Source organism: Barbus barbus, assembly GCF_936440315.1.
Source record: "Barbus barbus genome assembly, chromosome: 9".
NCBI classification, from domain to species: domain Eukaryota; kingdom Metazoa; phylum Chordata; class Actinopteri; order Cypriniformes; family Cyprinidae; genus Barbus; species Barbus barbus.
Window position 1 is genome coordinate 6,588,986 of NC_136737.1, and position 22,512 is coordinate 6,611,497.

The 22,512-nt window shown below is 34.7% G+C and overlaps 3 protein-coding genes across 4 annotated transcripts; all 3 read right to left on the reverse strand.

The window, feature by feature from the left end:
- Nucleotides 1-393: 393 nt before the first annotated feature.
- LOC306874710 (uncharacterized protein) lies at nt 394-4,948 on the reverse strand. 2 transcript variants are annotated; one of them, XM_079424919.1, is made up of 6 exons: nt 4,755-4,948; nt 3,035-3,355; nt 2,619-2,951; nt 1,324-1,641; nt 1,064-1,168; nt 394-737 (listed from the first exon to the last, which is right to left on the reverse strand). In XM_079424919.1, the coding sequence occupies exons 1-6, from the start codon at nt 4,831-4,833 to the stop codon at nt 718-720; spliced, it is 1,176 nt and encodes a 391-aa protein (XP_079281045.1). In that variant the 5' UTR covers nt 4,834-4,948; the 3' UTR covers nt 394-717. The 2 variants fall into 2 exon arrangements, with proteins under 2 accessions (XP_079281045.1, XP_079281046.1); XM_079424920.1 differs by having other exon boundaries at nt 584-733; nt 1,060-1,168; nt 4,755-4,880.
- Nucleotides 4,949-5,727: 779 nt separating this feature from the next.
- Nucleotides 5,728-9,871, reverse strand: LOC306875208 (SLAM family member 9-like). Its single transcript, XM_079425671.1, has 4 exons — nt 9,773-9,871; nt 9,136-9,471; nt 7,759-8,031; nt 5,728-7,663 (listed from the first exon to the last, which is right to left on the reverse strand). Exons 1-4 carry the CDS (start codon nt 9,819-9,821, stop codon nt 7,485-7,487), a joined length of 837 nt encoding a protein of 278 aa, XP_079281797.1. The 5' UTR covers nt 9,822-9,871; the 3' UTR covers nt 5,728-7,484.
- Nucleotides 9,872-15,072: 5,201 nt separating this feature from the next.
- Nucleotides 15,073-21,073, reverse strand: LOC306875217 (uncharacterized protein). The gene is made up of 6 exons (XM_079425683.1): nt 20,759-21,073; nt 20,208-20,528; nt 18,554-18,871; nt 16,927-17,253; nt 16,464-16,576; nt 15,073-16,329 (listed from the first exon to the last, which is right to left on the reverse strand). The coding sequence occupies exons 1-6, from the start codon at nt 21,036-21,038 to the stop codon at nt 16,294-16,296; spliced, it is 1,395 nt and encodes a 464-aa protein (XP_079281809.1). The 5' UTR covers nt 21,039-21,073; the 3' UTR covers nt 15,073-16,293.
- Nucleotides 21,074-22,512: the final 1,439 nt, after the last annotated feature.

Genomic DNA, 22,512 nt, shown 5'->3' on the forward strand with positions numbered 1-22,512 from the left:
TTACTTGTAAAGACAAGACTCTATAACATAAAATGTGACAATAACCGATAAAATGAGCTACAAAATGAACTCAGCAAAAAGTGATATAATATGAAAGAGATCAACAGAAGTCACTTCTATTATGAATCTTCAGATCATGTCCAAAGAAGCCTAAAATATTAAAGCTTTTAAATCATTCAGCAAAAGCTCAGTGCACCGTATATTTCAGATAATAAACTCACATTTAACAGCACACAAATGTACAGTTTACAGCGGTTATGAGTAAAAACACTGATTCCAACTCACAACATACAAAGATTTCCCTAAAAACCTGCTTGACTTTAAGGCACTTTTTTACTTGGCTGGGAAAGAAAGCTAAAAGTATTTTAGAGATAAGACAAAACGACTCAGATTACATTCAGTTTTCATTTATGTTGCTAGCACCATGTTTTATTTAAAAATACATATAAATATGAGTGGAAATTGTACAGTACAGTAACATTCTCTTGTCAGACAAACTAATACAACCACAAACCATTAGTGCTTGAATATTGATCAGTATGGACAGTATTTAATTAATGAAATTATTGCTTTTGAAAAGGTCCTAGTACAAAAAAAAATCATTCTTGAAAAGCTAGTTGAGGCTTGGCGCATTTGTTATGCTGGATTTCATTTCCTCCTTCAGTGGAATGGATGGACATCTGATAACGGCACCCAGAAAAATACAAAACATCGCTCTCATATTACAGAGCTGCTAACTGAAACACAAAAACAAGAGAAACGAGAAATGCATCACACGATCAGCGACACTCAGTAAAAGGTCTTCTCGAGATGTTGAAATTCTCAGTCTCAACATTAAATAAGACGGTGATGACAAGACTGGAATCACTTCTCCAAAACGCCTGCATTTGAGGAAATAATAATAGTGCAAACAGCATCTTACCTGATACTGGATTCCCCCCGAAGGCAGCGCGAGCCCAATTAAACACATTTAAAATGTTTTGATGACAAAAACACATTTTTACATCTTCAAAGTCTCTGTTACATCTCAAATCTTATTATATTAGCTATTTGTAATACTTGCCATTTTCTGGTTGACGACAGCGAATCGCAACAACAGCTCCAATCACGACCAACAGCAAAACAGCAACAAGAATTACAACCATAACATATGGAGACCAATTCTGTGCTGTAATGAGAAAAAGATGAACCAATCATCAATTTTATCAGCATTTCTGAGTGATATATTTTGTTTGTATTAAACGTTCGCTCAATTGTTCTCACATGTAACTTGTTCTAACAGCACTGGTTATTAGCCTACATTAAAATACTTCAAATACTCACGACAGACAGAAATAAAGACTCTCTTGAATATGGTGCGCCGGTTGCCAGTGATATCGAGGTGATAAAGTCCAGTGTGTTTAGTTCTGATGTGCCTGATGGTCAGAGATCCGGTCTTACTGTCCAGCTCCAGTGTGCCACTGTATCTCCCATCAGCTTCATCCAATAAATTGAAGACCTTTGTCCCTCTATCTATTTTTGCAATGATAGAGTCTCCATGCTCAGACCTCCATTCGATCACGTCATCTCTGTGTATTTCAGAAACACCAGATTGTAGCGTGACAGAAGTTCCCTCCATCACCGACAGCCTGTTCTCTCCATCTGTCTCCACATTAAAACACAGGAGAACTTTCACAGACAGCAATTAAGCAATTAATACATTCCTCAGGACTCGAATCGAGAGGTAGTAAGGATATCGTTAAAATAGTCCATGTCTAAAATAGTCGTCATGGTACTGTCGTGAACGTGCAGCGAAGACTGACACAGAAAGGATGAAATTGTTGAATAAAGTCGTTATTTTTGTTTTCTTTGCACACAAAAAAGTATTCTTGTAGCTTCATATAGATGTCACATGGTCTATTTTAACAATATCTTTACCACCTTTCTGAGTCTTCAACGTGTCAGTTGCATTGCGTTCTATGCAGGGTCAGAAAGCTCTTGGATTTCATCAAAAATATCCTAATTTGTGTTCCGAAGTTGAAGTCTTACGCGTTTGGAACAATATGAGGGTGAGTAATTAATGACAGATTTTTCATTTTTGGGTGAGCTATCGACATTTCCGTGAAATTTCATATGCAAAAAAAGTCCACTGTCCATTAGCCTTTCATCAATCGTAGGCTATACAAACATTTCACACAGAAATCACTTTTGATGTATTCTATTTGAATTCTATCAATTTGTTTTCTTTTTATTTATTATACAATTATCAAAAGCAAAAAAAGGCCTCTAACCCTAGCTTGTTCTATTCTCTTTCTATCCTATGTTTTTCTTTTTATTTATTATATATATATATATATATAAAAACTGCTACGTGTAATGTGTTAAGCTAACTGTTATAGCACTTGCATATTATTGATTTTTTGTTGATTTTGATTGCTTCCATTGTCCTCATTTGTAAGTCGCTTTGGATAAAAGTGTCTGCTAAATGACTAAATGTAAATATAAATGTTTTGAGCCAAGAAGCTTTCTTGAACATGAACCAAAAATAAAACCAATAACACCACAAATATAATATTTCTGAGAAAATGTGATAAAAACTACAAAGATCCTTAATGCATTTCACTACTGAAGCGACTCACCGATAGATGTCACATTGAATGTCTTGTGCGTTGTGTATCTGCTGCTGCTCTTGCTGATGTTTATTTCATAAAGTCCAGAGATGTTGGGTCTGACGTTAGTAATGATGAGCGATCCAGTCTGATTGTTCAGATGCAGTCTGTATCTGAATCTCTCATCAAGAACATCATCATATATAGAGAAGATTCCAGCTATTTTATGTATCTTAGCTATGAGTGTGTCTTTAAACTTCCAGGTTATCTGATCTTCGCTCTGTATTTTAGATAGACCTGAGGGTAGAACGACAGAGTCTCTCTCCATCACCGACATGACCTTCACTCCATCTGACGCCACACCTAATGAACAGAAATGTATCTGACAGTCAGCAAACACTTTCACCTTGAGTCTGAAATGCCACTTAAATATCTGACACACTCACCACTGATATTGAAGGTCTTTTTTGATGACCCTCTGGCACTGTAGATGTCAAGTCTATACAGTCCAGAGTCTGCAGTTCTGATGTTTCTGATCTTGAGATCTCCAGTCTGATTGTCCAGCTGCACTTTGTCTCTGAATTCCTCAGTAACATTAGCCTGTACTCTCTTATTGGAGTCACAGTCGACTATGGCAATGCGATGTCCTCTAAACCTCCACTCAATCACGCCACTCTGTATTTGAGTAACTTCCGTCTGTAGAGTGACAGAATCTCCCACAATCACAGACACTGACTCCACAACATCTGTCTCAACGCCAGACACCGCTGCAAAAGACAGAAGCAGTCATTTACAATAAAACTCACATGGAATATAAAAGCAGAAATGAAGCCTACCCATAACCTAAACCACAGGTGTCAAACTCAGTTCTTGGAGGGCCACAGCCCTGGAAAGTTTAGCTCCAACACACATACCATGTAGATTTCAAATAACCCTAAGTGACTTGATTAACTGGATCTTTGAATCTAAACTGTGCAGGGCTGAGTTTGACACCCCTGACCTAAACCATATAGACTACATTTTCACTCCACAGTCATTCTTGAGAAGTGGGACAAAACAGGGTGCAAAATTGAAAAAATAAAACCTTGTGCTCACGACAAATGAAACTACATTCATGTATCTTACATGTACTAAGCCACTGAGCTATGCTTTGATACAACCTCCCAACTTTTCTCTTTTTTTAACAAAATGTGCTTTTTTACCTTGGAGTGTGTAATATAATTTCAATTTTATCTGTAACAGCATTCAAGATGTTTTTAACATTTCAAAACACATTCTCATGTTAGACAGATGGACACTTTCACATGTGACCAACAATTCCACAACAAATATAAAATATCATAATGAAATATTATCAAAATATTCAACCGACGGAGATGACACATCTGACCTGCATTTGTAGTCTTTTTGACTATCAGATACACTGGATCAATCAATTACTGTGTTAAAAAACAGTGATTATGTTGATTCTAGATGCTATAATGGAACCTGCTTCAGGAGAATAAAATCATCTAAATATTTCAAAAAAATTGGTGTTGACATATCATGGTTGTGACACAGTAAATATTAACATTAGGATTTAAAATATTCTAAAACTATAAAACTGACACTGATGTACTCTGCAGAAGAGGAATGTGGAGTGACAGCTGCCCCTGATATTCCCTGATTTTATTACTTTTTATTGAATATCTGACGGTGTTGACAAAAAGTGGGGAAACAACTTTAAAATCTTATGAAACGTGTCATTAAAAAACAACCTTGTTTTGATAGGAGATATTCTCGAGAGTTGCTTTTGATAAAACAACCACTTTTTCATCATTAAAAAAAAAAAAAAACATTTTTGGCAAGTGTCATAGCATAGGGTCTGAATACTTGTGATATTTCATGTTCTTTCTGAGAAATTAGTTATCACATAGGCTAGGTTTATGGAATGTGGGGGAAAGAAATGTAATATTATTCAACATAACAAAAGGTATTGGAACATTTAAGATTTTATCAGATATACAGACATTAAAATATATATAGCCAATATAAATAACAATAATAGGGTAAAATTAGGGGCTTAATACCCGGAAGCCACCAAACTTCCTAAAAACACGTAAATCGAACCGAAAGCTTTGAATCGTTTCAAATAATAAGAACAATTAAATAAATACAACAACTTACCGTTTATCAATAATATGAACAGAAAGATTAAACCAAGGTTCTTCATGCTGAGTTTAGCGATGACACGAGGATCCAACATGCATCGAGCAGTGCTACTTTAACAATGAACAGTCGAGTAGAGACTTGAGGTAACAGAAACCAAGAGATGGAAGCAATATTGATTTGATTGATTGTGGTTTGGTGTTTAGTGAGGGGAGGGGATACGCTTGAGGGGGGGATACAGCAAAAGTTAATATACAGTAGATGACATCTAAGTGAAAAAGTTTCCTTCGTTTAGAAATGTTTTCTTTTGATACTGTATGCATATTGTCCAGTTTACGGCTGTTGTAAATGTTAACAGCCTGCAGGAGGCGCTGTTGTCGCATCCACAACTTGTTGTCGCATCCACAACTTTTTTAATTTTTATTTTTTTATAATGTTTAGTATACTTCATGTGGTGTCATGTAACATTTTCTCAAATAAAAAAAACAAACAAAAACATTTATAACAAAAACGCTAAATAGTTCTTTTCAAAGCGATATTCATTTGTCATTACAGTTCAACTGAGTGCTGAACAGATCTGAAGTCACTGATTATATGAAGGAAAATATCCTAATATTTATATTTCAAATGCAGTTTCAGCAATTTAGTTGATAAATACACTTAATTCAGCCTACATTGAGTTAATACAAGTTGACTCGAGAAATTTGACGTTGTCAACTCAAAACAACACTTAATGCACTTAACACTTAACACTTTTAAGTTTGACACTTAACACTTAACACATAACACATTTATTTGCCTTAAAAGGCAAATAAATGTCACAAATGCTTATGCTTATAGATGTTTTGTGGTGGTGGTGGGTGTGGAAGATTGTTATTGCACATTTTAAGCCATATATAGCCTCGTTGTGTCTTAAACAATTAGCCATTTAATAAAAAAATAAAAAAAGTATGAAAATATATGAATATTAAAGAATTTCTCCTGTTGTTTTAAAATGCCAAGTTTTTATTAAATGCCACATACATAAACACAAATTGCAATGAATAAATAAAAAACACAGTTTTATGCAATTTTTGAACATTATAAATTTGACGTTGTCAACTCAAAACAACATTTTGAGGCAGATAAATGTCAAAAATTGCTTATTCTTATAGATGTTTTGTGGTGGTGGTGGGTGTGGAAGATTGTTATTGCACATTTGAAGCCACATATAGCCTCGTTGTGTCTTAAACAGTTTGCCATTTAATTAAAAAAAGCATGAAAATATATGAATATTAAGGAATTTCTCCTGTTGTTTTAAAAAGCCGAGTTTTTATTAAATGCCACATATTTATATTTATATTTATACATAAACACAAATTGCAATGAATAAATAAAAAGCAGTTTTAGGCAATTTTTGAAAATTATAGCACAGTAAACAAAAATGAATATAAAATAATAATAATACGTTTTATTTATATAGCACCTTTCCAGTGCTCAAGGACACTTCACAATGTACATTTAACAAAGAAGAGACAATTCAAGTAAGCATAGATGGATAACAATAAGTATAGATACAGTAAAGGAGCATTATATGGACAGGGCAACATACCGATAAAGAGTCAAGCATAACAAAAATACAAATACAAAGCAGAGCAGACTGAAGCGACAAAGCATGAAAAGAACAAGTTCATTAGACAAAGTATGGTATCAGTAATCAAAGGTATAGCATTCAGAAAACAAGTGAGTTTTGAGTAGCGATTTAAATTCTGAGATATTGTTAATACAGCAAAGTGAGCGAGGGAGAGAATTCCAGAGTTTGGGTGCAATAATACTGAATGATCTGCCCCCCATTGAAGAAAGGCGGTGCCGAGGGACAACGAGAAGGCCAGAGTCAGAGGAACGTAGTGAACGAGTCGGGGTGTAGGGGACAAGCAAATTACACAGATAAGGGGGAGCTAAGCCATGCAAGGATTTAAAAGCGAGCAGGAGAATTTTGAATTTAATACGGTAGGCAACTGGGAGCCAGTGGAGATCATACAAAATTGGGGTGATGTGAGCAGAACGTTTGGTATGAGTGAGTATTCTAGCAGCAGAGTTTGGAATGTATTGTAATCTAGAGATGGAGCTGGCAGGTAAACCAATGAAGAGGGCATTACAGTAATCAAGGCGTGATGAAACAAATGCATGGATAATCGTTTCAGCATCTATGGTACTGAGGAAAGGACGGAGTTGGGCAATGCGGCGTAAATGAAAGAATGCAGATTTAGTGATGAAGTTAATATGAGACTGAAAGGAGAGTGTGGAGTCAAAGATTACACCTACATTTTTAACAATACTGGAAGATTTGATGGGAGAGCCTGCAATCTCACAGGTGAAATTGGTAGAAACGCTGCTGGTAAGTGTAGGACTTCCAATAAAAATGATCTTTGTTAAAAATGTTTTGTTTGTGTTAAGTTGCAGAAAATTTAAACTAAGCCAATCTTTTATGTCTTTCACACAAGCAGAGATTTGATCAATTTGGGCAGGTAGAGCAGGTGTACAGATAGAGTAAAGTTGAATGTCATCAGCGTAAAAATGATAATTAAGACCATGACGTTGTAAAATCTGACCAAGTGGTATTATGTAAATTGTGAATAATAATGGGCCAAGAACGGACCCCTGGGGAACACCTCGCTTCAGGGGGACAGCGGGCGATCGAAAATCCTTAAATACATCCTAACCAATTGGAATATATAAAAACAAGAACAAAAATCTGATTATATGGATTTACATTGAATTATCATGAACAGACATCTTATATTGCATTAGCAAGTCACGACGTCTCTCATTTACACCTTTCCTGGATGTGATGTCATAAACTACAATAGCAACAGTAGCCACGCCCACCACAACAGAGACAGCCAATCGGGCAACAGCTTCAGAAGCATGACAACAGAAGGCACATTCTGAGAAAACAAAAGAACAACATTTTACATTCGCCAAAGATGAAAAGCAAATCAAGTACTAAACTGTTGGCATTTTACACAAGATGCAAACATACCTGAACATGACCGACAGAGACCAGTGCTGTTGATATACTGAGTCTGGTTGCTGATGGGATTGTTCACCACACAGCTGTAGGAACCATCCAGACACTCCACACGTAAAGAGAGACTGTTGTTGAAATCAGACACACTGATGCTGGACAATAAACTGTTTCCTTTGTACCAGGAGAGAGTCACATGACCCACATTCACCACTGAACACAGCAATGAACAATATGATGATGAATTTTGTGAGGAGTCACTTATAATGACAGGAACGGGCAGACGAGCTGGAAAACACGAGATAATAAAACAGCAAGTGTCAATAATACCATTACCAAAAAGTAGTATACTTCAAGTTTATTTTATTGAGTATACTTAAGTAAAGTTCAAGTATACAAATATACAGTGTACTAGTACTTGTAAGTGTACTATTTCAATACTCCTTGGGACTAAATTGACACTTTCTAGTATATAAAATATACTTTAAGTATAACAGTAGTAAACTTTGAGTAAACTTGTACTGCAACTATACTAAAAGTGAACTTATAGATATACTGATTGTTTACTAATTAAATACTTTTAGTAGCATTTTTAGTACACTTTGAAGTATAGTCTCAGTAAACTACTAGTTTAGTAGTTTTATACTGCAAGTATACTCGTAAGTTTTCTTTAAGTGAGCTTTACATCATACTTTAAGTATACTACTATGTACCTATTTATTAATTTTGTATTTATATTAAATATTTTGTTATATGAATATCTGAACATACAAAACACCAAAAGAAAGAACAGGGCATGTGCTTGTAAACAAAAACATTTTATTCTAGCTTCATGCATTCTTTTTTAAACACTCGAATGCGGGTAAAGTTTCCTAAATAATAAATAAAGAAATAAACAACATTTTGAACAAAAAGCTGAAAACAGACTATGAATTGGATTCAGAATGAGAATCAAAATGTAGATGGAGTCGATCAACACCCCAAAGCTTGACGGTCATCATTACCTCTTCATTGGTCGACATTTTATTCGATAATGTTACACAGTTTTGATGCTGTTTTATGTCTGAAGATCATGTTAGATTACACGTGGAAGCACCTGATGTTTTAGATGTGTACTAGCGCCTCCTACCATATAACAATGAAGACACGGATTCTTGGAGCACAAGTATAGCTCAAATATATAGACTTTTTCTAAGTATAAGTCAAGTATACTTTATTTTACTTAAGTATGTTTCTGAGAAGTACATAAAAAGTAGACTAAAAGTATGCTTTCCTATTTTTAGTTTAGTTTAGAAGTATATTAATAGCACACTTGAATAAACTTCTTTTTCGTAAGGGTATATGTGAAAAATTGTATTATAAAAACAAAACAAACTGTAAAACTCTACTCACCATATACAGCAACATTAAATCTATGTATAATTTTTGTCTTGCTGCTGATGGTTACTTGATAAACTCCAGCATGTTGAGTTGTGATGTTCATGATGGTCAGAGATCCAGTCTGATGATCCAGCTTCAGTCTGTCTCTGAATCTATTATCTGGACCATCATCTATTATCGAGATATCGTTGGTCGCTTGATTGAGTTTCGCAATAAGAGGTCCGTTAGTTTTAAAGTTCCACATGATCAGATTGTCAGATTGTTTGTCTGTAAGATCAGGGTTTAGAGTAACTGAATCTCCCTCCGTCACTGACACTGACTTCACCGCATCTGAATCACCAAACACACCTGGAGAACAGGTTTTGGTTAAATATCCACCACAAAACATCTATAAAAGAGCTCCACACAAATGGAATTTTATAATATTTAAAAAGTAAGCAAACCCCCTAATGTTTCACTCATTGTTAGACGGGAGACCTGAATCTATCACAAGGATGCATTAAATAAAAAAAATAAAAGATTGTACCAATCCTATATCTCATAGTAACTTCTCAATCTAACAACATAAGCCAGAGCACATCTGTTGAGCATTATTCATTTGTACTACATAATTAATCGGCTACCGTAAAGCATAAAACGTGCAACTTACCAACCAGACGGCAACAGCACAAAGAGAACAAAACTAATCTTTCGAACATTGTCAGTGCTATGAAATAATATCCTTCAAGGTGCTCAAGCTGAAAGCCTGTGGTTTACAGTCAGTGAAAAAAAACCTGAGCTCTTCCACTGCATCTTCTCTCTCCTCCCTCCACAGATTCAACAGCTAAGCATGAAAATGACTGACATGACAGAAAACAAACAAACAACAGCAACAACAAAAGCTGAAATTATTTAATTTACAAATGATGGTGAATTTAAAGAAGCCGCTTTTACTGGTCAAAGCACAAACACCACAAATGGGTACATTTATGGTTCGTCAGACTGTTTAATGTGGCTCACAGGTGGCTTAAGTGCATTTACACCAAACTCAATCCAGCTAAACAATGCACCTTGTGCTCAAACATTTATTATTGATGTTTGTGAGCCTACACAATACAGGAAGGAGGCTGATTGCCATGATAACTATGATATTTCTTTTACACTGATTCACGTTCATTCTGTTTATTTATTTTAAAAAAACAATAGATTTTTACAGTAAAATCAGCAGTTTAACTCATTTTAATGTGATAATGAAGCTGTGACGAACAAGTGGGAAACTTTAAGAGGGAAGTCAAAATGTACATTTGCTGTTTGGGAGTCAAAACGAAACCTGCTATTGACGTCTGATCTGGAAAACAATGTGGTTTGATGTTGTAATTGTGATTCTGTAGGTCAAGCAGATTGTGCATGTATGTGTTTGTGGACGGCTGTAGGTGTGTGTCTGGGCTTTTTTCTCCTTTCCTGCTGATATGAAGCTCACAAAACAGTTTTACTGATAATAAACTATGAATGCTAATATTTGACATTCAAAAGGATATTTCTTTGTGAAATATTAAAATACCATATGTTATGAATTAAGATTGAACTTGTTGTCCATGATTTTGACCTTGCATATAAGCAGTGCAGCATTTCAGAAGAACTTAGCAAAGGTAATTTCTAAGAAGCTTGTTATCACACCTAGATCCCACATCCTGAAGAGACCAACACATGTAGTGTGTGAATGTCACACTTGTGAAAGATTAAAATAAGGGGTTTTATAAACATCCAATGTCTTGCTGCAAGTTGCTACTTATAATAAGCTGACGTCAAGTGAACATGGCGACACCCAGATGTACAGTTCTGGTAATAAATATATACTTAATTGAGCCGAGGTTCCTGTATTTCATGTATTTAGTGAACTTTTCAGAGTCAAAACTGGGAAACTGCTCATATATCGTTGTGGCAGTCATCTTATATTCATTTGATAGACTTTGCCATGGTTTTCCTCTTACGTCACATTCAAGCCCATTTGTTACGTGATTTGAAAAGAACACACAGAATAACATTTTGCCTCAAAGATTACTTCAGTATATTGGTGATGATATTGATACTTTCATTAGCATACAGGTGTGTTTGCTTCTAACTCACACTGAGTTCTGTATTATTAAAGCTGCAGTCCATACATTGTGTTTCTTTGTTCTCTGATTGAAACCTGCAATTGCAGTTATTTGCAGAATTATCTTCTTTGCATGGGTTGTGCATTGGCATGGCTTAAGCGTTGATGAATCTAATGTTTTGAGGAGTATGTATGACAACTTCTTACAGACATAATGTAATGACGCGAACGGCAGCGGCATGCTTGTATTTCCCACGTTTTCAACACTGGCTGGTTATGTACTTGCCCATGAATTAATTTTGGATAATTTTTAACCAAAAAAAAAAAAAAGTTACAGAATGCTGTTTAAGTATTTCCAGGTGTAGTATCACCACCTCAGTAAAGTAAAAGTTGCACTAGAAAAAAGTTATGTAACTCAATATTTTAATAAATTGAATATTATTATATAAATAATACATAAATATAAAAATACAAAGATATGCTTACTGTATATTTTCTATGCACTCTGACAACCATATTTAGACCAGTGGCATAGGCAGAATTTTATTTTAGGTGGGACTGGGCAAAAGTGAGCAGGCACTAGTAGCTAATGGACGGAGTCGGACTCAATATTCAAGTCATTTCAATCTTATTTTCTTTGATCCTGTTGAGAAATAAACTGTAGACTACAGTGAAAAACATGCATAGTAAAACTACAGAATTACGCATTGCTGCTGTTTTTCTAATGTTTTCTAACACACAACTGGCTAACGCAATAGGTGAACACACACACTCACAGGCGTACCATGCCTGAGTGGAGAGGGCACTCCATTCCAGACTCTTACCATTTACCTCCGGACTCCATTTCCCATAATCCTTTGCATGGACTCATCAATACTCATTGTCTCCACCTGTGGCTCATTTACACTGTCTGCTCACCTTATATAAGCCTGGTTTAGTTTGTCATACTTTGTGATGTCTTGTTAGTTGTTACACTGCATTTCTGAGCATTCTCCCTGGATTATTGTATCTTGGTTTTTTTTTTATCTCTTGCCTGTTGTTTGGATTTACCCTTTGTCTGAGTTTCCTGCCTTGTCCATTGTATGCCTGTGTTTTACCAGCCTGTGTTTTTGACCTGTTGCCTGTATTATGGATCTCTGGTTTGTCCCAATAAAGCTACATTTGGACCTCCGACCTGTCAAGTCCTGGAGCAGTTCGTAACACTGAGACAGCCAGGATTACACCTAATTGTCTAACACAGCTGTCAATCAACTCATCAAGAATTAGGCAAACAAAGTTATTTATTATTACATCATTGTACTTGAAGAATAAAGTAGATTTATTTACAAATATTTAACAATTTCAATTTCTGATATTTTAACATTTGATCAAAAGGTTTATTATTAGTTATTTTTTATTTTTTATTTTTTTTCTACATTGTTTTCTGAGTTCTACAGTCTGTTTTTGGTTAGTTTGATAATATAAGCATAATCAATGACCCCTTGAGTTTAATTAAAAAGGGAGAATGATTTGTTATTGTCTCCAAATGGCCTGATTAGCTAAACCATTAATGAAAACCCAAAACAAGCCCTATAGTTAATAAAGAAACACATATTAAATGAGTAAAGTTCTGCATGATTTGTAGATCATATTTAATAGATTACACTTTGTAATAACATTTGTACAAGGTATCATTATATGCTTGGCCTGTTACAGTATGACCAGAATGTGTCACCATTTGTGTTTATGTGTTTTGTGCATACCTTGCATGTATTTCTGGATTACAGTGCATTTTTGGATCAGTGTTTTGTTTCTGGCAGTGTGGTTATAATACTGTTCCAGCCTTTGTGTTTCATTAACAGAAGTGCAATCTCTTTTCAGGCAAGACAGCATTATTTGTAGACAGAATTTACATTTAATTTCAGGTATGCTAACAGCTTTTTCCATATCAAAATGTTCTGTTATCAGTTCATCCTAAATCATTAAGCGGTCTACTTTTGTGATCTGTTTTGTGAGGAGTAGAGCAGAACAGAAGCAACATGCAATGTATTCCTGCTGTACCTGAAGACTGACCTGAACCTGTAATGATAAACACAGACAGTATTATTACTGGAGAGCAAATGATAGCTGTGACTGATATTTGCACCTTATGATATTGATTCAACTGATAAATAGCGCCATCTGGTGGGTTTGACAGTTAAAACAGCATGTTTTTTTTAAACAGCTTGTGATTGTTGTGACTGACACATAATGCTAAAGTTGTAAAATTGACACGCATGTGAAGGCGATAAAGATAATATTAACTTCACATACCCTAGTGTGTACAAAATAAAATTAAAACACTGAGTTGATAAAAAAAAAAAACTGCTCAAAGGGATGTGATCTGAATGATTAAATGATACTCACCATTGATAGTAATACTGAACTTATATGACTGTGATGGTCAGAGATCCAGCTTCAATGTGTCTCTGAATCTCCCATCAACATGTACACGGTTCATGTGTACAGATAAAACTAAGCTCTTCACTGAGTTAAGTGATGAGAATGTCACTGAAATGCCAGTAATTGGCAGTAAATGTAAAATGCCAGTAAATGTTAACTCACTGGTAGAGTTACAATCACGGGACACTTCACTTATTCAAAATTACAAAAGTACTATAGTACAAAAAAAAATAATTAAATTATTTGCATGTGCTTTCTTGACGGGTTAAACATTTCTGAGCGCATACAGCTGAAGCGTGCACACTCTAAAAAGTTATCTTTCGCGTCTGATTGCGCTAATACTGTCAAAAATACATAGTGTTTACATATAACCACAGTTAGTTATGTGAGTACTTTTAAGTGAAAGTAAACAGTTGAGAGAAAAACAGATGTGTGCCTGTATATTAGATGCATTCAGGTTTTAAAGTGACAGCAGGGAAAAAATACTATTGAAGTCAATAGGGACCAGCAACTGTTTGGTTACCCACATTCATCAAAATAAATTATGTTCAACAGAAGAGAGAAACTCATTTAGGTTTAAAACAACTTGTGATGACAGGATTTTCATTTAGTTTGTGAATGTGTTTAAGAGGTCAGTAGTGAGTCCGTATGCATGCGGTTGAAGAGCTTTTTTTTAGCTTAGCACAGTTATTTATGATCACAAACTCAAAAAACATGATAAAATGAATCAAGGGAAACAAATGAAATGAGTGAATATGATTTTAAAGTTTTTTTACACTCTAAGAAAATAGCATTCAAAAATATTTCATTGGCTAATGCAAAGTTTTTTAAAAAAGGTTTTAAGATACTAAAAAATGGGAATACAAAAACATGATGCCATTTCTAATGTTCTAAAACATTTCTTGCTCTATAAGAACCTCACACACAGTGTTCAGTCAGTTGAGGGGCTCTTTGAAACAGCTATGATAAAGCTGAGAAAGAAAGATTAGCACAGTTAACAGTCTTTCCACTGTTCAGATCAACAGATTTAAATGGAATCAAACATACTTTTCCTGTTCAATAATTAGATGATGCAGCACAGCTCAACATGCTTTAAAATCTTAGAAAGACAAGAAATGGAAGGAAAGGAAACAGATAATGTTAAGTAGTGAACCTTGAACGTCCCTTGATATTCCTTGCATGAAAATGCATAAATTTAGCAGTAAAAAGGCAGAATGTTACACTTTACAACAATTCTTACAACAAAGTACAAGGAAAAACATTCACTTTTGTAATTTAGTGGAATTAGCAAACATCTGAAATAAATAATAAATAACAAATGTCCCTGTTTCAGCACTATATATATATATATATATATATATATGGGTAAAATTTGATTAAAACATCTCAGATAGCTTGCACAGCAGTAACAGTGGGATATAAAATAAAACAATATATTACATAAACACATATTTGGGTTATTCATTTATTTATTTGGATACTAATATCCAAATCTTTCAGTGCAGTTATTACAAGTTCAGTTTCTGAGAGTTCATCAAGGACACAATGGTGATATTTCATGGATTTCAACTGCCTTACTTTAACCACAAACGTAAGTTAATCACCAGACAACTTTAAACAAACATTCAAGTAACATTACTGGAAGAACATTGAGAGATTCTTTTCAGAATGTTAAGTTCTACGTTCCCTGTTAGCTGGGGTAGTGTTAAGACGCCAATTTTAAATGGTAAAAATGTAACATTATCAATCTTTTTACAGTCTCAGTAGAACTGATTCATATAGTTGCCTTCAAATGGTAATTTGCACATATAGTTACATATAGAGAACACTTGCAATATGATATTTCTTGGTCAAAATGCCCATCTTAAACATTTATGTTCACAGTTTACATAAATGAATGTAAACTAAATTTGAATACATCAAAATCATGCACCTAAATAATTCAGAAGTAATTGGAGTGATGCTCGATTGGATTGTAAAACCTTCATGTAAACACATCAATCAATCAGAATGAAAGAAATCCAATGAAAAGGTAAACATCTGTTATCTCACACGATTTTCTGTCTTCCTTTTTTCAGATGAAAAAATACCAAGCACACATCTAAAGTCTTGTGACTTTATGTCATACAATCACACATTGTATATTTGATGAACTGGTCAGTGGAGGAGACTGAACATTTACTAAATATTTACTAAAAAGCTTTTCACATATGTCCAATTTAATCAAGGAATAAATACGTTTAATTTAATATATTTTAATTTTTGTAAATAAATGACATTTTTAATTTAATAATTTACATTTTTAGCACTTTAGAAATCAAACATGAACACAACACAAACAGAAAAATACAAGAAACCATACAGTCAATCAGGGTAGCGAAATCAAATGCATTGGCCTAATCTAGAGTAAGAAATACAGTTATCTGACTAAAAGTCCAAGTAGGGTACAGTAGAGTAAAAATCCAACAACCAAAGTAGTCCCTCAGAGAGCAGCACACCAAGCAAAGCGAGTCAAACTGCTCCTCAAACACCACAGAGTCCAAACGAGAGCAAACTCCAGAGGTCTTTGCACGAAGCTGGTTTCAGTTTTTACCCAGGTAAGTTCACATTTAGTTCGAGCAAACTGAAGAATGTGGGTTGGTTTTGAGCGGGTTTTGTCGCCATGGTGACTTGTGCTACACATCTACTGTTTTTGCAATCCTCTGCTGTTCCTGTTTGAGCAATAATAACAAACTCTTAATTGGCCAATTTGAATAAAAATACAAACTTGAAAATTTGTAAGTTTCTTTTTGCATAATAAATATTATATTTACATTTTGTACAATGATTTGTATGTAATACTTGCCATTATATACACAAAACCAGCTGCTACAGCCATGACCAGCAGAACAAGGATAATACCAATAACAGAAACCCTTGCTGATGAAGCACCTAAACGTGGGCCTGAACCTAGAGAAGCTAAAGACAGAAAGCCATTATTACTAGAGATCAACTAATAACCAGCTAATAATTTCACCAATAATTTTATTAGAAAGTTGAATGATATTGATAAATGGTGTCATGTTTTTTTTTATTTTTTTTTATTTTAGCAACAGTGACTTTCACAGCAAAACCGGGTAATATAATGCATTTTTTTCTTATGAACAATAGGCTTCAAAATGTTAAATTTTTAAATGTAGAACTCAATGTGATGATTATCTCTTGCTTTGATGTGCATTTGAAGATGAGAGATGATCCACAATGAAAACTGGACGATTTAAGTATTTCAAACTGTTTTCTAAAAAGGCACTGAAGTAAATGATACTCACCAATCATGGCAACACTGAAGCTCCTAATGATGCTGAATCTGCTGCTGATGATCTGTAGTTTATAATCTCCAGAGTCTGTGGTTCTGGTGTCTGTGATGGTCAGAGATCCAGTCTGATGATCCAGCTTCAGTCTGTCTCCAAATCTCTCTTTACACTGATCATCTGTACAGATCTTACTCTGATCTCCAGTGATTTCAGCGATGAGAAGCTCATTAAAATACCATGTAATCACATCATTTGGGTTTATTACACCAAGATCTAAAGTGACAGATTCTCCCTTCTCCACTGACTTTCTGTTCATTTGATTTTGTTCAGCAGCAGAAACACCTGAAACACAAACCAACAGCTGGAGGAAGATCTTTTTGTGGACAAAAACAAACAAACATAGTGGGCAAGAATATCATTACACACAAATTTTCTTGACTTTAAGTCTGAAAAGCAACATATATCCATGTTTTTGCATTCTACATCAAATCCTCATGTGTGAGGTGAAAAAAATGCTCATTTATGATTTTGTTTAAAAATTCAGATGTACATTTTTTGAACCAAAACTGTTAAAACTAACAAATCAGTGATTGAAATTGTTTATTTTTGCAGTCATTCAGTTTAATTATGTAAACACTCCATATGTCTAAAGAGACAAGTGTGAATTTATAGTCATGTTTTATAGTCATGAATGGACACTTCCATTGCGTTAAAGCAGGGGTGTCAAACTCAGTTCCTGGAGGGCCGGAGCCCTGCAGAGTTTAGCCAAACTAAACACACCCCTAATTAAACACACCTGATCCAGCTAATTAAGTCATTCAGGCTTATGTGAAAACTACATGGTATAGTGTGTTGGAACAGGAACTGAGTTTGACACCCCTGTGTTAAAGGATTTCGTCAACAGTTTTTGCAGTGCTGAGCACTTAAACCAGACATGTCTGTTGAACACATGATCAAAACAGCAAATCAGATGCTTTTAAAATACGCATAAGAGTTTTGTTCATTGTACATTCACTGACTCACAAATGCTCTCATTATAAGATACAAAGTCTGCATCTAAGAGCTAAAAACAATACTATCTGTTTTGGCAGGATACTGAAATGAGAAACCAACAAGGCACAGCGTAATCAAATACTTGTGCTGTTTGAGATGCTTTCATATGGCTCATCTTTGACAGCTGGCACAGATGCATTCCAGAATGACAGCAGGTACAGCAAGTATATGCTAAATTATCATTCCATTGCAATGACTGACATAGTGCAACGTCACTGTTTTGATTTACTGATACATAAATAAGCAATTAATTAAACTTTTTTTGCATGTGTAATAAACCTTGTCGACAAAGGTTATTTTATGAAGGACCTATTATGCCCTTTTTCAAAGTCTTGATTTTGTTTTAATGCCCAAATGTTCAAAACCTTTTTTTTTCTCACATATTTGGCATTGTTGCACACTCTGTTATGTCTCTATGAAGCCCCGCCTTTTGAAAAGCGTAATGTGCTCTGATTGGCCGGCAAGACCAGTGTGTTGTGATCGGTCAACCGTTTTGAGTGTGTTTGGAAAATGTCCCGGATTTGTCAGTCTGAATGTCACTTCAATAATAAACACAATATATAAGTTAAGTATAAAACATATGACTCACCACCCCTGACAGCAAGATTGAAATTCCTGTCACTGTTACGGCTGTTCATCAGTAGTTTATAAACTCCAGCGTCTGTAGTTCTGATGTTTATGATGGTGAGATCACCTGTCTGACTGTCCAGCTTCAGTCTGTCTCTGAATCTCTCTTTATACAGTTCATCTGTACAGATCTTACTGTGGTTATAAATGATTTCTGCTATGCTAATGCTATTAAAATGCCATCTAATTCTGTCTTGTTGATTCATTTTAACATCAGTGTGCAGAGCGACTGAATCTCCCTCCATCACTGACACACCGTCTGTATCAACACCAAATGCATCTGAAAAAGAGATGAACAGCTCATTACATTTTTGGAGTAGAGCTGTACAAATTATAATAGTTGCACTCAGTTTTGTTTGATTTGCCATTTTGCTCAGCTGTTTTGTCACTAATCACCTCATTTGTATTTAAGTTTTATTGTCTCTGTTCATTATTGTTGGGTGTCGACTTTACCATGATTGTGGATATGTTTATTGATTAAAGACTGCGTGTTATCTCTCATCTTCATCTTCATATGTGTTTACACAAGCCATATGTGACAAAAATGTTTTTCTACAGATCATATAGATTGTGAGTAGAACTGGTGTATTAAATGTATTAACACATTGTTATTGACCGCGGATATAAAGGATGGAAAATCAATGTTATTTTTCACCATATTAAAACTTTAACTTATTTGATGTTTCTGTTCAGAATATATCACTTATTTAACAATATCAATGCCTTTTAGTCAGTGCCTTCAGTTTTACATATATTTATGGACCTGCTCATGTCAGCGGTACAGCTCATTTCTGAGGTGATCAATTATTTTAAATTAATTTATTACAGAATTGTTCAAATGTAATATGTGACCCTGGACCACAAAATCAGTCATAATTAGCACAGGCATATTTATAGCAATAGCCAACGAGGGTCAAAATTATCCATTTTTCTTTTATGCCAAAAAATCATTAGAAATGTCCTACCGTAAATATATAAAAATGTAATTTTTGATTAGTATGTGCATTGCTAAGAACTCCAGATTTTCAAATAGTTGTATCTCGGAACATTTTGTTATATCCCAACAAATCATACATAAATGGAAAGCTTATTTATTCAGCTTTAAGATTATTTATAAATCTCAATTTTGAAAAATGGACCCTTATGACTGGTTTTGTGGTCCAGGGTCACACTTATCAAATATATCAAATAAAGATCCCTGCCCAAACTTTTGTGGATGGTTCAAGCCATATCAAGCCACAGGGCCATTTTTTAAATCGGTGCTACATGACTAAAATACAGAGGAAAAGGGTGGAGCAGCCCTTTTGCCAAAAATTGTAAAACTGTGTGGAATTTTCACACCCATTAGTCGCTGGGCTTGATCAGACAGTTTGAGACATACAAAAAAATTAATTAATAAATAATAATAATAATAATAAATTGGTACCTCAGAAGGAGAAGGAATATAACATGGAGAAAGAGTAAACATTGTTAATTTACTTTCATGTGCAAAAAGTTGATAGAAAGTATCTCAATTATAATGTACGGTAATAATAAAGGTCAAAGCAACTTCAAAATATTGAATTGTATTCTAAATCTGCAATAGAAAATGCACTGAATGACTAAATGATACTCACCAGTGACAGTAACAGTGAAGCTCCTAATGATGCTGAATCTCCTGCTGATGATCTGTAGTTCATAATCTCCAGAGTCTGTGTTTCTGGTGTTCGTGATGGTCAGAGATCCAGTCTGATGATCCAGCTTCAGTCTGTCTCTGAATCTCTCTTTACACTGATCATCTGTACAGATCTTACTCTGATCTCCAGTGATTTCAGCGATGAGAATGTCATTAAAATACCATGTAATCACATCATTTGGGTGTTTTATTACACCAGGATCTAAACTGACAGATTCTCCCTCCTTTTTCTTCATTTTGTCTAGCTGAGCAGCAGAAATGGCTGTAATACAAACCAACATCTGTCAAAACTAATAGCTTACCAAAGGAAATTATTTATTTTTCAATCAAACTGAACGGTTTAATGACTCAGATCTTAACTCTACAAACTGAACAAATTCATTTAAAGGTAAGAAAAAAGCAGTACTGAAAATCACCACAACAAATATCAATTATTTAAATCAAACACATTTAACCAGTATTTATTTATTTTACATTCACTTATTGACTTACCACTGACCGAAATGCCAAAGATTATTTCACTGTTATGGCTATTGATTAGTAGTTTATAAAGTCCAGTGTCTGCGATTGTGGTGTTCATGATGGTCAGAGATCCAGTCTGATGATCCAGCTTCAGTCTGTCTCTGAATCTCTCTTTACACTCATCATCTGTACAGATATTACTCTGATCTCCAGTGATTTCTGCGATGCGATCGACATGAAAATACCATTTCATTCTCTCTTGTTGGGATTTAATAAGTCCAGTGTATAGAGTGACTGAATCTCCCTCCATCACTGACAATGGCACTACTTCTGCACCAACATCAGACGCAACTGAAGAAGAAATAACAGATTGTAAGCAGAGAAATATGTCTCAAATGTAATACATGCAAAATAAAACAGAAGAACATTGCTGATTAACACATGCACTCAGACAAACATACGTGAGTCTCATGGATGATCTACTTTCTATGAACATTACACCATATATGTTTGAGTATTAATTATGATATTAGGCCTTTAATTGGATTGCTCAAACATTAATCTTAAAACGCCACTAGTTTTTGTCTCCGCACAATACATTGACATGTCTAAAATATAACAACATTTAATCCTATACCCGTAGCTAATTAAAACAGTAAGAAAAAATACATTTCTGTCGAATGTAAAGTCCGATTAAAAAATGAAACTGCATTACATCGCTTTCTTTTTTTTTGGATATAGGCTACTATAAGACAAATAGATGTCTTACCAGTCACGAAGAATGCACACGATATGATGCACGAAATAAAGACCTTCATTTTCAATTAACGCAGTTAATGTAGAAATAAAAAATGTTTTGTCACTAAAAGGCCCATTAACACCGCACCTGCTTTCCACCGAGTGCAGTCGGCTAACTAAGTAAATTGTCAGATGTTCTGGTAACACACTGATCAGAAAAACACGATGAACTTGTCTGTGCAGCGTGTGGTGTGACGTCCCGACTCCCGTGGAAAGTGAAAGTAAGGCTAACCAAGTTATCCAATAAAAAAATTAAAAATAAATAACGCTAAAGAACAAAGTCCTTCAATGTATAATGTGTTTAGTCAAAATCTTTTTATGCAGCACATGGGAACAGAAAATAAAACATAGGGTAGCCTACTAACTTTTTTTCTCTAGTTAGAGAACAAGAAAATAGCTTAGTCAAGAAAAACTTTATTCTTATTTTTTTTTCAGCAACTGATGCTTCGTTTCTGCAGTAATCACTTTGATGGCATTCATTTCTTTCAACTAAAAAAAAATTCACCACATGATGGCGCAATCAGTTTTAAAGTACACCTGTGACGAGCAGCGAGACCACGCCCACACAAGGGGGAGGGAGAGGGGCAACCTAACGCTCTCCATTGATTTTTATTGATTTATTTATTGATTTTTATTAAATGCCATAAAGAACATACAAATAAATAAGCAATGCCAGGGGTGAGTGCAATTGGGAATACAGTTATTAGTTACAAAATCGTGAAAATATTATGAAAATTACACAATGAGACAGTTTTAAGAGCTTTGGAATTGTTGGCTGTGAGAAGAGTGTCCAGATAAGATTTAAGGTCCTTACAGAAAACAGGAAAGATGGGCTTAGCGCCTTGAAACTTACATTTGTGTAAAAAGAATTTTGCAAGAAAAATGAATAAGTTTATCAGATCATATCTGTCCTTGTCTTCTTTAGCAAAGTTATGACAACCACATAAGACATCTTTATATAACAAAAAGAAACTCTGTGAAGAAAA

What these genes read in the sequence shown, in the direction of transcription:
- LOC306874710 (XM_079424919.1), bottom strand. Translation starts at nt 4,833, where the DNA reads ATGTTGGATCCTCGTGTCATCGCTAAACTCAGCATGAAGAACCTTGGT. An exon ending in AAAGACCTTCAATATCAGTG is followed by an intron (nt 2,952 to 3,034) that starts GTGAGTGTGTCA and finishes TCTGTTCATTAG; the next exon opens with GTGTGGCGTCAGATGGAGTG. An exon ending in CTGTCGTCAACCAGAAAATG is followed by an intron (nt 738 to 1,063) that starts GCAAGTATTACA and finishes TTTGTGTTTCAG; the next exon opens with TTAGCAGCTCTGTAATATGA.
- LOC306875208 (XM_079425671.1), bottom strand. Translation starts at nt 9,821, where the DNA reads ATGTTCGAAAGATTAGTTTTGTTCTCTTTGTGCTGTTGCCGTCTGGTT. An exon ending in ATTTAATGTTGCTGTATATG is followed by an intron (nt 8,032 to 9,135) that starts GTGAGTAGAGTT and finishes CGTGTTTTCCAG; the next exon opens with CTCGTCTGCCCGTTCCTGTC. An exon ending in TCTCTGTCGGTCATGTTCAG is followed by an intron (nt 7,664 to 7,758) that starts GTATGTTTGCAT and finishes TTGTTTTCTCAG; the next exon opens with AATGTGCCTTCTGTTGTCAT.
- LOC306875217 (XM_079425683.1), bottom strand. Translation starts at nt 21,038, where the DNA reads ATGGAGGGAGATTCAGTCACTCTATACACTGGACTTATTAAATCCCAA. An exon ending in CAATCTTGCTGTCAGGGGTG is followed by an intron (nt 17,254 to 18,553) that starts GTGAGTCATATG and finishes TTTGTGTTTCAG; the next exon opens with GTGTTTCTGCTGCTGAACAA. An exon ending in CTGGTTTTGTGTATATAATG is followed by an intron (nt 16,330 to 16,463) that starts GCAAGTATTACA and finishes TTGCTCAAACAG; the next exon opens with GAACAGCAGAGGATTGCAAA.